Genomic DNA, 13,731 nt, shown 5'->3' on the forward strand with positions numbered 1-13,731 from the left:
CAGGAGAGAGAGAATCCCAGGCAGGCTCTTCGCCCAGCCCATGACTTTGGGATCACCACCTGAGCTGAAACCAAGACTCTAAAGCTCAACCGACTGAGCCACCCTGGCCCTGCCGCTCAGGCCTAGTTTACATAATTGTCACAGCTTTGCTGTTTCCTAACGCTGATACCACGGGCCCCTCGCCTTTCCCTACTGCCACTGTCCTTTTATATTCCTCCTTGTTTTTTCCAAATCACTCTGATGTGACAGTAAGCACCAGGCAGCGGGTGGTGGCCCCCGCCTCCCAGTCCCCTCTTAGAGACCCAGGGGTACCCCCTGCAGCTTTTTTTTTTTTTTTTTACCTCCAGCAGACACTTTCCCCCCTGGCTGTGTCCCTGCCTCATTTCTTTAGGATCGTAGGTTTCGGCTCGCTGTCCTTCATGCGTCTGACTTCAGGGTCCACGTATAGGGTCTTTCCACTTCTCCAGCCTTTTCAAGACACACTGGTGCCTCGGGACTTTGCACCCATGCATCCCTCTGCCTGCACCGCCGTCACCCTGGGTGCCCACGTGGCTGGCTGCCTCACTTCCTGCGGGCCTCTGGTCACATGCCGCTTCATTATGGAGGCCCCTGTGCCCCGCTATCCGATGTAAAACAGTGCCTACCCCTACCCCAGCACTTCCCCCACCTCTTCGCGCTTTTTGATTTCTACCTGACAAACTGTGAATTTACTTGCATTTTTTTAAATGTGCGGTCAAGGCAGGAACTTTGTTTGTTCGGCCCTCCTTATGTCTCCAGCACCCACAGGGTGTGAGCGCAGGAACGAATGAACGCCTGAGTGAGCGAATGAATGAATACTGGTAATGGGAACCAGTGAACATTCACGTGCATGCATTTTAATACAGTCCTCTCTCTTTCTGAGGCCCGTTTTGTGGGCTCTATCTCATCTGATCTTCCAGTAACCCAGTGAAGGAAGAGGGATTGTTATCCCGAAATTCATCCAAAAGGGAGTAAATTTCCAGAGAGCGAGTCTCGTCAAAGTAACTACAGTAATCAGAGGGGCCAGGACATGTACTCACAGCCTGACATCCCACTTTGTTTACTTGTGGTAAAATACACGCAACTTAAAATTTGCCATTTCAGCCATTTCAAGTGTCCGATTCGGAGGCACTCGGTAACTTCACGATGCCGTGAGGCCTTACCACCGCTGAGCCCCAGGACAACCTCATCACCGCAGAACGGAAGTGCATGGCCACTAAGTGGTCATTTCACAGGGAAATGAGAAACGTACCCTGTGCCCTGGCCCCCGCGAGCCTGCGCTCTGTCTCTATAGATTTGCCAATTCTCGATACTTCGTATAAACGGAATCACTTGTGGTCTTGTGTCCTTTCACGTAGCGTAACGTCTTCGGGGCTCATCTGTGTTGTAGCGGGTATTAGAATTCCCTTCCTCTTTGCGGCCGAGTAATACTCCATTGTCTGCACGGACCACATTTCTGTTCACCCACTCACCGGTTGATGCCATTTGGGTTGTTTCCACCTTCGGCTCTGGTGAGGAAGGGCCAGTCCTTCGTGTGTTCCTTCCTTCTCATGACAAGATGCCCCGTCTCACCTCCTGTTAATTCTCCTGCCCACGCACCGCCAGTCCATCTGCCTTTAAAGAGCGCCGAGCTCTTCTCCTGATTTCGTGTCCTCTGACCCTGCAGCAACCCGAGCTCCCTTTCTGTTGTGTCTCATTAAACACTCTCATTCATCCTTTTAGTTCTTCCCATTTTTTGGTCATATTCCTGGAGTTTAATGAATGTGTACCCCTTTCGCTTTGTAGCTCTCTTGGCCTCTTCATGTTCGATTCCCGAACGAAGACTTTCCTCATGCCCCTGTCGTGCACTTTTTCAAGGAGTGGTGCGACTTCTCCTGTCTAGGTAGTAAAATCCCTCCCTTCCCTTCCCACGATTCTGTCTGAACTGATGACACTAACACTCCTCGTGATCTTCATTGGCGCATGGATGTGTCTCTGAAAGTTAAATTCATTCATTCGTTCGTTCGTTCGTCCATGTGCTCGTTCATTCGTTCGTCCGTATATTCTTTCTCTCTATCCAGAAATGTCAGTAGAACACCTCCTATGTACCGGGGACGGGAGGCTGTCACTGGCACATTCCAAAGACAGTCTCTGCTGTCCTAGAGCTTACGGCCCCGTGGGGGAGCCAGAAGTAAACAGGCAGGCGTCTAATAAGTCAGGGTGCTTCACAGGAAGGGCCAGAGTCCGGGGGTGGCGCCCGGGGGTCCTGCAGTCCGGTGGTCCGTGTATAGGGGATGCTCAGGGAAGCTGCTGGACTGAGCGCTGACGATTGCGGGATGAGAAGTGGTGGGCTTTGCAGAGGACCAGCAGAAGGTGGTCTTGGGCAGAGGCGAACAGCACGCGAGGACCTCATAGGTAAGGGCAGATGAATGCTTTAGGAGGCCCCACGCGTGAACGAGAAGATGTGATCCGTTAGCGTGGTAGATATTCAACGAGGTCTGGGGAGACCTTGCCCAGCCTTGGTATTGTCACGAGAATTTTTATTTTTATTATTACAAGCATGATGCTTTGTCAGCGCCAGCTCCGGACTAGGCGCTATGCCTGGGTCTTGACTGCGATCTTAGGGGGCGGGGCACTTCCCATCCTTATTTTCCAGGTGAGGAAACAGGCGGGGAGGGGTTAAGGAATGTCGTCCAAGGTAACAGAGGAAGAGGGGGTGGGGTCAATTCCTCACCGTCTGTGTGACCCAGGCCTGTGCCTGCGGCCCTGGTGTTCTCCTTAATGTTTGTGATTTCTGAATCCTCACTGCATTCGCTAAAGTTCACAATCAGTATTTTTCTAATGATTACTTATCTTTGAGAGACCGAGCGTGAGCAGGGGAGGGGCAGGGAGAGAGAGAGAGAGAGAGAGGGAGACAGAAGATCCACGCTTACAGCAACAAGCTCGACGTGGGGCTTGAACTCACAAACCGTGAGCTCTTGACCTGAGCCCGAGTCAGACATCCGGCCGACTGAGCCACCGAGGCGCCCAACACAATATTTTTAAATGTCCAATTATACGTATAATCGTTTGTCTACATAAGCGAGATGAAGCCTGAATCTTTGATTTGTTCATAAAGCCAAGGAGAACAATTACCAGCCGATCCTGGGGTCCCTGCCATAGATGGAAGGCTTTGCTTAATCAGCAGGAGGTAGCTTGGCAGGGAGAAGCAAAGCCAGTCTTGCGGGGGTGGGGGGGTGGCATTGTGGCAGCTGCAGAACAGCTGTGGGGACAGAGAGCAGCTAAGGAAGAGGGAGTGGGGGTCTGCAGGCCCCACTCGTAGTAGGCTCAACATCCCTGGCTATTCATGTCAGTCTTAAGGGCTTAAAATAAAATATTCATGAAAGAACTGGCAAGCTGTTTTTGTTTTTTGTTTTTTGGTTGTTTTTTTTCTTTGCAAACCTCTCGTGTTTTCAGGCCGCAGATATTTTTAGGTGAGGGGCAATCAATGCCAAGTGTACTTGTGGCTCTAAAAATGAAATTGCTGATATATTGAATTTCCTTTGGTTTAGGGATTAACGTAAGACAAACTTCTTAAGACCTGTTCAGCATGGAAATTGTAAACCTCTCTTTCATTTAACACGGTTCTTTAAAAAAATTTTTTTTTTTTACGTTTATTTATTTTTGAGAGACAGAGCACAAGTGGGGGGCCGGGGGGCAGAGAGAGAAGGAGACACAGAATCAGAAGCAGGCTCCAGGCTCTGAGCTGTCAGCACAGAGCCCGACACGGGGCTCGAACCCACAAACCGTGAGATCATGACCTGAACTGAAGTCGGACGCCCAACCGACTGAGCCACCCAGGCGCCCCTAACACGGTTCTTTAAATGTTAGTTTTTATTTGCACTTCTTTAAGCTTAATGTTTGTGAAAATTCTAAGATTGGACATGTTTGATTTTGAAGGTATATGGACACCTCTTTAATCGATGTAGATGTGCAACCAACTTACGTACGGGTCATGGTCAAAGGGAAGGTAAGTATAATGCAGTCGACTGTTAACAATTTCAAAAGCTAAGTCTACAACTCAGCTAGGTTGCCTCAAAAATGGTGAGAGTAATATGAAAATAGGAAAAAAGAAGCCCAATCAGAGAGCTACTTTTTAGACACATGATTTTTAAACGTTTTTAACAATTTTTCTCGATATTTATTTAGTTTAGAGAGAGAGACTGAGCACGAGCAGGGGACGGGCATAGAGAGAGGGAGACACAGAATCCAAAGCAGGCTCTAGTCTCCGAACTGTCCGCACAGAGCCTGATGTGGGGCTCGAACCCACAAACCATGAAATTATGACCTGAGCCGAAGTCGGATGCTTAACCAACTGAGCCACCCAGGCGCCCCTGGACACATGATTTTATACAATGGGAATGGTATACGGTGGGAATGGTTGTTGACCAGCCACGGTGCAGCTCCATAAAATTATTATTTTTAACTTATTTCTGTTGTGTTAGTACTGTTCCAAAGCTGAGTAGATGGTTATATATGTCGTAGCCTATGCTTGAGATTATATTTAAATTATGTACCCGCTTTAAATTGTCGATGATTTCATTCACAGCAATTGTAATTTTATAATGTTTGAAATAGTATTTTTGGCTGATTATGAGCATTCACAGGAGTCCTATAAAGACTTTAAAATGGAAATACGTTGATAGTTCACGACAAGGAGTTTTACCCTTTATTATTAGTCATGTCAACATAAACGGACCAATAGCTATTTTGCTGTTTGTGATTGATGACTGTTCTTTAGACCGTCCATTGAAACAGGTAGAACAGTTCCTGCATATCAAGCATAGCCCGGACATGGGTTCTTTTTTTCCTAAGTCTAAGCACGTTGTTTTTAAATTTTTTTTTTCAACGGTTTTTATTTATTTTTGGGACAGAGAGAGACAGAGCATGAACGGGGGAGGGGCAGAGAGAGAGGGAGACACAGAATCGGAAACAGGCTCCAGGCTCCGAGCCATCAGCCCAGAGCCTGACGCGGGGCTCGAACTCACGGACCGCGAGATCGTGACCTGGCTGAAGTCGGACGCTTAACCGACTGCGCCACCCGGGCGCCCCAAAGCACGTTGTTTTTAAAATGGCACGGTGGATCTTGAATTTGTAATGAAAATGCCTCTTGAAGTAACCCTCTCCCGTAATACGCAAACTTCCTGTTTGTCGTCAGCCATTTCAGCTTGTTCTTCCTGCCGAAGTGAAGCCGGACAGCAGCTCCGCTAAGCGATCTCAGACGACAGGGCATCTGGTGATCTGCATGCCCAAGGTAGGCCATGTCACTTGTCACTTGGATCGATTTCCAGCCTGGACGCGTCGGCTCCTGAAGGAACTTGACCTATCAAAGCTAATGATGGCTGCTTTTGGTTGAGGGAACCAGAAGATCCACTCACCCCAGCTAAGGCAGGAGAACCAGGACGTGTGAGAACAGAGCTGAGACCGGGGCACAGTTGGGACCCGGGGGCGGGGGGCGGGGGGCCTCACCCTGTCACCACTCGGCCAGTTGTTCTCGCCTCTGCAGCCCCCTCCCACCTCTGCAGCCAGAGCGGCGGTGGGGTTGGTGTGTGTGAGTCCCCTCGTCCTTCCAAGTGGGACAGGTCTCACGAGCACATCTATTACATGGCGATCAGTACTTTTAACCATAAAGAAGTGTTTCATCTCGAGAAAGTAGGGAGGGCTCGGGCAGGGGAGGGTCAGGGTCTCTCCAGTATGTTAGCTTTGTCCTCAGACTCGCTTCCTTCCTGAGAGGAGCACTCGCAGCCACGGGGATAGCACGCTCTCTTGTCCTTCCCTTGCATGAAGATAGACAAAACGGAGAATCAGGGACAGACACAGAGAGATGAGCCTCCCCGTCACCTTGGAACAAAAGTTCCTCTGGACTAATCAGGACGATTTAGCTGAAGAGCCCAGCAAGTCTTGATTAACTTAACCTTGGGCAATGAAACCCATCTCTGGCCAAAGGGATAGTAGCACTTTGTTTGGTTTCTATTATTTTATATTGGTTACTATTATCTCCTCCCATGACCTGGGGTGGGGTCAGCTTTGCCCTAGTCACTCAGGTTTCAAAGGGGCAGAGTAGATGAGCCAGTCAAATGGGGTTCTGGTCTTGAGGAAAAACAGGACAATGGGGATGGGGTGTCTGCCCCAGAGAATAAACTTGATTAACCAGTAAGGTTTCGATAATAATTTATTAATCCTTCATTTTCCCATAGCCAGATTTGTAACAGATCAATTATGGGTGATCAAGTATGTATTTTTGCTCTGAGTCAGTAAAAAAAGCAAATACAATGTGCTGTCGGGCAATAAGAGGGCAAACACAGCCGTAAGAATCACATTGTCCTTGGTAACTACGACCGGTTAGGGAAGTGCTTGTATGCTAATTAGGATAGCCCATAGGGAACTCTGAGAGATAACCTAATTACCTCAGTCCTCTGATCTACACATGTGTGTGATGCTGTGATCAGCAATCTCTTTTTTTTTTTGCAACTTCCATTCGAACTGAAACATGAAATTTTTCATGTTAAAGACACATGATAAGTATAGAAAGCGGCTTATTAAAAAGCATCCTAGAAGAGCGCCATTGAAGATGAGATAATTTACATAGAGGGACTCAGAATGGTTCTATTTTGCTCTCACTCATAAACTACAAATAACATTTTGAGGTATCTATTTTTAAGGTTTTAGACTACTATGTTCAACAAACATTGATGCGCGTTATCTCTGTTGTTATTTCTTTTAAATTATTATTCAGTTAATCCCTCTTAGCATTCCTTTATATGTCTCTTACTTTTAAAAGGTAGATAATCAGTTTGCATTCCCACCAACGGTGCAAGAGGGCTCCCCTTTCTCCGCATCCTCACCAACACGTGTTATTTCCTGTGTTGTTGATTTTAGCCATTCTGACAAGGTGTGAAGTGATGTCTCATTGTAGTTTTGATTTGTATTTCCCTGATGACCAGTGATGTTGGGCATCTTTTCATGTGTCTGTTGGCCATCTGGATGTTTTCTTTGGAAAAAATGTCTGTTCAGGTCTTCGGCCCATTTTTTAATTGGATTATTTGTTTGGGGGGTATTGAGTTTTGGAAGTTTTTTAAAGTTTACTTATTTTGAGAGGGAGCAAGTGAGGGGGGTGGCAGAGAGAGAGAGAGAGAGAGAGAGAGAGAGAGAGAGAGTGAGAGAATCCCAAGCAAGCTCTGCATTACCAGCACAGAGCCCGATGCAGGGCTTGAACCCACAAACTGCGAAATCGTGACTTGAGCTGAAATCAAGAGCCCGACGCTCGACTGACTGAGCCACCTAGGCACCCCAGTTTTATAAGATTTTTGTATTTTGGGGATACTAACCCTTTACCAGACATGTCATCTGCAAATATATTCTTGCCATTCAGTAGGTTGAATTTTAGTTTTGTTGATTATTTCTTTCTGTGTGCAAAAGCTTTTTATTTCGATGAGGTCCCAATAGTTTATTTTTGCCTTTGTCTCCCTTGCCTCAGGAGACATACCTAGTAAGAGACTGCTGCGGCTGATGTCAAAGGGGTTGCTGCCTGTGTTCTCCTCTAAGACTTTAATTGTCGAATCACTGAACTGCACACCTCAAACTGAAAGATAGTCAGTGAAAACAACCTGCGGAGAATAATTTCTTGCCCCAAAATAGTTGGTTTTCATTCATGAGTGAGATATTTGCAAGGACTATAAAGTTCAAAGAACAAAACCCTTCTCTTAAACATCATCACAAGTGAAAAATCCAGAACCCTGACTTTACTTATGCGTACTATTAAAAGTATGCATTACTGAAAATTGACATCGTCATAGAAACTCTTGAAGTACCAAACTACTGAGCTATTTATATGTCCAGGCCTCTAACTTACTGTGGAATTGACTGCATCTGGCTGCATTGTAATTACTGAGGCAGCAACTTGGAATTGTAAAGCATCTCGTAAAAGTCGGGTAGACCCTTAGGTACAATTTTGATTCATTCACAAAATGGTGTTGTCATTACTTAACATATTGATAACCTAGTTCCAGAAATACCCAACGTGCCCTTTAGTAGTTTTTAATATTGGGATACTCTAAATTAACGAAAAGAAGATCAGCTTTGATATTTGGTTCCCTTTTATGATAATATTTGTAAAGAATACTGCAAAGAGCTGACCTGTTTGATTGTGTCTGTGTTGTGACGATTATATTGTGTTTATTGGTGGAAATTCAAGGGTGTGTACGATTTCCAAGGACATAAAATTTGTAATCGAATCCACAAAATGCTATAATATTTCTCATCAGACCCTTCCTCCAGCATTGTGTCTTAGACATCAAATTAATAATTTTCCCTTTTCTTACTCCTAAATGGGGCTGGATCTTTGCAGACTGCGTACTTGTAGGCAAGTTTTATCGAGTCTGCTCCCTGTCTCGGGTCGTGGCTAAATTTTCTGTTGCCGACATGCCAGTGGGTCCTCTCAGCTCAGGTCCACATTCCAAGAGGCTTTCCCCTCCTGCCATCTACAGCACCAGATGCTTCCCGACATCCGCCACTGAGTCTGTGTCCTGTGGATAGATGTAATCGATATACAAACGTCACAATCCCTAGCGTGCTGCTAGAATTCCTCTGTCTTCACGTACCGTCTTATAACTTCACTTGTGGGCGCCGTGTCTCCCAGGATGCCGTCCCCTACTGTACCTTCCCCACCATGACTTCAAGGGTCAATGTCTTGGCTACCGTTGACGAGTGCGGTAGTGGATGAAGACGTACTCGAGCTCTCTCGGCAGGGAAGCATCGGGCAATCCACTGCTCAGATGGCAGGCAGAGGAGTAGGAAACTTTCTGTTTCGTGAGTTTTTTCGCAGTCCTGTTCACCGGTTAGTGGCATTTTTTCCCTTAGGTTCTAGCACTGTTTTACTCACTAGCCTTAGTTTTGGGGGCGTGGTAGAGGGAATCTCAGTTCCAGTGTGTGTAGCCTTTTATTACATTAGATGTATCCAGTCAAGGGACATGGCCCCTGGGTGTCCTCTATCAAACTCAGTCTTTTTTTTTGGAGAAGTGCTGGTAATTCCTTTTTCAGCACAGCCGCCAGAATGATGGTTTTATAATATATGTAAGTCAGATCAAGTCCCATTTCCCATACCATTCAGAGTTAAAGGCGAGACGTCCTGACCACCTCCCCCTCTGACATCATCCCTCTGCCATTATCCCTCTGACATCATCTTGTACCACTTTACCTTCCGATCATTCCAGCCATGTTGGCCTCCCTGTTATTTTACAAACAGGACAAACAGCCTTCTACCACAGGACCCTTGCACCTAGCGTCCGGTCTGTTGGGATGCTCTTCCCCCAGATACCCTCATGGTTTGCTCTCTCAACTTTTCCATGTTTCAGTTCAAGTGTCTTCCTATCCGTGGGTCTTTTCTGATCCCTGTATCTAGAAAGCATCCCCTCCTTACCCTAGCATTCACTATCCCTCTTGCTGCTATATATTCTTCATAGACTGTATCACGACCTAACAGCCTATATATTTGTGTATTTCTTTGTCTATCCCCCTCAACAAGAATTTAAGATTTATGAGAACAGGGATTTTTGTCTGTTCTTATCAGTAGTACTCTGTCACTGGCACCAAGAACAGAGCCTGACAAAGAGAAGGTGTTAAGTTTTGTTCAATGAGTGAATACCTTAAGTGCATCTTTGAAATACATTTAATGGGGCACCTGGGTGGCCCAATCGGTTGAGTGCCCGACTTCGGCTCAGGTCATGATCTCACAGTTTGTGAGTTCGAGCCCCGCGTCGGGCTCTGTGCTGACAGCTCAGAGCCTGGAGCCTGCTTCGGATTCTGTGTCTCCCTCTCTCTCTGCCCCTCCCCCACTCATGTTTTCTCTCTCTCTCTCTCTCTCTCTCTCTCTCAAAAATAAATAAACCTTAAAAATTTTTAAGAATTTAGGGGCGCCTGGGTGGCTCAGTCGGTTAAGCCGCCGACTTCGGCTCAGGTCACGATCTCACACACCGTGAGTTCGAGCCCCGCGTCGGGCTCTGTGCTGACAGCTCAGAGCCTGGAGCCTGTTTCAGATTCTGTGTCTCCCTCTCTCTGACCCTCCCCCATTCATGCTCTGTCTCTCTCTGTCTCAAAAATAAATAAACGTTAAAAAAAAAATTTAAAAAAAAAAAAAATTTTAAGAATTTAAAAAATAGATGAAATACATTTAGTATTGGAACGTGAATCTCCTGCTTAATTATTTTCTCCCCCAACCGTTTCCCTATTATTTTTCCATGCAGGTTAACTTTAAAATAGTTTTATCTAATTCTGCTTCCAAAAGTGCTGTTGGGATTTTTGCTGTCATTGCAGTTTAGAAGCAGGGGAAATGATTAAGGAAGGGGCTCTGGAGCCAGAGAACCCAGGTTAAACCCTGGTAATTGTACTCAGCATTTGTATGGCCGTGGGCAAATTATTAATCCTTCTGTGCCTCAGATTCCCTGTCCATAAAATGATATTAATAATCACTCATGTCACAAAATGTTATTGTGAGGATTATATAAATTAATATATGTAGCTTTTTGTATGTTAGAAGAACTTGGGACATAATACACACTGCATTTCTGTTTACTGTTAATTCATGTTATTCGTTGTTACTAGTGACTAATATTGTCCCATTAATTGGTAACGTCCCTTCCTCTATTAATCAACATTTTTTATGATTGATATTTTATTGAATCTATAGATGGTTACGGGAATGAATTAATATATTTACATAACCAAAACCGTATGTTTAATAATGTATGTTTTTCCATTTATTATTCTTATTTTATATCCCTCAGAACTTTTTTTTTTTGGTATGCGTGTGATTTTCTCTCCAGAGCTACTACAGATTTACTGAGGTTTATTTTTAGGTCCCATACATAGGATTGTAATCCTATTTTATGTGGAATTATTTCCCATCACATTGCCTGAGTTTATGCTTGGCCTTCAGAATGTTTTCTTAAATGGGTGGTCAGACTAAGTTACATGTACATAAACAATCTTACCCTCATCAGCCTGGGAATATTTGGCATATGATCTCATTACAGTCCAGCTTAACAAGATTTAACAGAAATTTTGTATTCACTGAGAAGCTTGCTCCAAGTCATTAAATTAAACTCCCATCTAGATTCTCAACTGACAAGTTACAGGAACACTCCAAGCATACGCTTCGTGATTTCCTTTGGGTGTTCTTTCCGAATAATTAACTGAGGTTAAGGAAGTTGCTATCTCAACTGAACAGCAAATTATATTTACGGCTTCAGTTGGTGAACATCTTGCTGGAGTCTGCTATATTGAGCACTGGAGGTGAAGGTCACACATTAAGGTGAACATCACAGACCATGATCCTAAAACACAGTCTCAGACTCCCTTCTCTTTATTAGTTGGACACGTATTTCTCGGCACTTGCCCTCGACTCGGATATACGTATGATACACCCGACCTAAGCTCACTTCTACTCTCTGATTATTAATTTCAAGTGGATCTGTAGTGACGGCTGCCTGCTCATCTTGCTAGCTTTTCCTGTTCCATTCATACTTCTCCTTTTTCTGAACATTTCTTAGCCTCAGCTCATTTCTCAAACTTCTAACATTGAAACAAAACAGAAGCAAAAAAAAGTCCTTTCCACATACCCCAACGGTCGCGTCTTCCCTCGTTTGGCCTCCTCGGCCAACCACCTGGCTGTGATCTATCCAAACTCTCCGTGTGTGTGTTGGGTCCCATTGCCACTGGCTCTTGAAAGACCTTTTTTTCTCTCTGACAATTTTCTCTTCTCTCTAGAGAGAAGAATTGAATTTCCCCTTTCTGCATCTTGCATTAGAAGACGTGCTAAAGACATCTTCCTTCTTTCAAATGAACCGGTACAAAATAAAACCATCCGCTTCTAGGTAGTGCCATCATCTGCTTTGCAGCCGAACTCTTGGAACGGACATCTGTATTTTGCTGCTTCAGTTCTTTCGTCAGAAAGAACCAACCCCATCTAGGCATTCACACCCCCCGCCTCCCCTCCGTGGAAACATCTCTTTGAGGTCTCCAGTCTCCTCCACGTTACTAAACCCTCATCTTCTGATTTGCCCTTTCCGAAGCTTTTTACACCACGATCGGTCCCTCCATTTGTAAACGTTCGTTTACTTGGCGTTAGATGCACACCACTTTTACTCGCTTCTCTTCCTCTGCCACTGGATCCTCCTGCTCACTGGATGTCCTCTGCCACTACCTGCTGCTTTGCTGGTTCTTTCTCGTACCCTGGCCTCAGAGAGTGGGCGTGGCGGTCATTCATTTCTGGGACCCCTTCTCTTCCCTACGTATACTCATTCCCTACGGGAATCTCACCTCATCTCATGACTCTGAATGACATCGAGAGCTACATCATCTGCTGATTGCCAGCAAGGTCATCAGGAGCAATAATGACGCTGAACAAAACTGAGGAAGGTGGGCTGCATATTTGAAACACCTGAATAATATCAGTACCGAATATGGCAGTGAACAGTTACTGTCCACTGATGCAGAAGGAATGGCTTTCAGTGGCCACACAGGGATGAGAAGAAAAAAGCATAAGTCTATGGGTGGAGACTCTGGTAAACCATACCCGCTTTGAGAGGGGACTCTGATGGACTGTAACCTAAGAGTAAGGTGAATAAGCAGCCAGCCAGCCCTTCAGAAGGTCTAGCAGCCTGTCTCAATGGCTATCAAAATGGCCCTAACTGAGCCTTGAACTTGAGTGAAGGTAGTCTCAGGTGAGTACCATGTCTGGTCATATATATGTATGTGAATATCTATCCATTCAACCATTTTATTTTAAACTATACACACACACACACACACACACACACACACACACATCTATAGGTAGTTTTTAAGTAACTATCGAGTGCACACTCAAAGATAAATTAGGCACACAGAGACGTGAATGGGATCCAGTTGAAACACGACCAGTGTTTTGGAATCTGGTTCTGCCAGGTTGCCGCTCTTCCTTCTGGCCGGGAACCTTCAGACAGCCACAGTTATTGTAGATATTAAATTGTGAGACACAGATTGTAAAATACTGTTTTAATTTCAGGTCTCCCCCAAGAGGAACCTAGTGTAGGGATGTGAGTACGGCAATTTACTTGAGTGGTAAGGGACTGCTGGTCAGGAAGTAGGGAAGGAAAGGAAGGTAGCCAGCAGAGAGCGCTCTATGAAGCTAGCTACCCCAGGGGGAAAGCTCTAGGAGATATTGCAGAACACCTCAGGATAGCTCCGCCTAAGCGGAGAAGAGACTGGAAGAGTAATAAACCGACCCTGAGAACCTATGGTGGGGGCGGGGGGAAGGGGATGATATAAACACCCCAGCAATTCCAAACTGCTGCTGGCAGGAAAAACCGTGAACTTTTCCAGGTCCGTGGAGGATATCTCCCACGGAGACTATCTCTTGCAAGACTGTAAAAGGATATTGTCTTTGCTTTTGAAGCATCATTATCATCCTTGATGTTTGCCCTAACTTAATAAAATACCGTCTTCAATTTTAGGCTGTTGTGCGGAGATGATCATCCAGGGGGATCTGTCAGATAAGATTGCATTAACAAGTATAAAAGAATTTTGGAGGAACTGTTTGATAGTTAGATTGATTCTACTTTTATTTCAAAGCCATGTAGCTGTCTTCTGCAACTGTCATATTGATTTTACATATAAATGTCAGTAATTGCACCTTCTAAAATTTTCCTCAGACTACTC

At 45.2% G+C, this 13,731-nt stretch overlaps 1 protein-coding gene across 1 annotated transcript in view; it reads left to right on the forward strand.

The window, feature by feature from the left end:
• The window catches only part of DNAAF11 (dynein axonemal assembly factor 11), a 78,828-nt gene that overhangs the window by 42,076 nt on the left and 23,021 nt on the right, over window positions 1-13,731 (forward strand). Inside the window, exons 9-10 of the mRNA XM_086695994.1 lie at window positions 3,937-4,006; window positions 5,195-5,290. Coding sequence (XP_086552120.1) covers window positions 3,937-4,006; window positions 5,195-5,290 — 166 coding nt within the window. The remainder of the gene's footprint in view (window positions 1-3,936; window positions 4,007-5,194; window positions 5,291-13,731) is intronic.

This window comes from Puma concolor, chromosome F2, assembly GCF_028749965.1.
Source record: "Puma concolor isolate L17-30 chromosome F2, mPumCon1.1.hap2, whole genome shotgun sequence".
In the NCBI taxonomy this organism is placed as follows: Eukaryota; Metazoa; Chordata; class Mammalia; order Carnivora; family Felidae; genus Puma; species Puma concolor.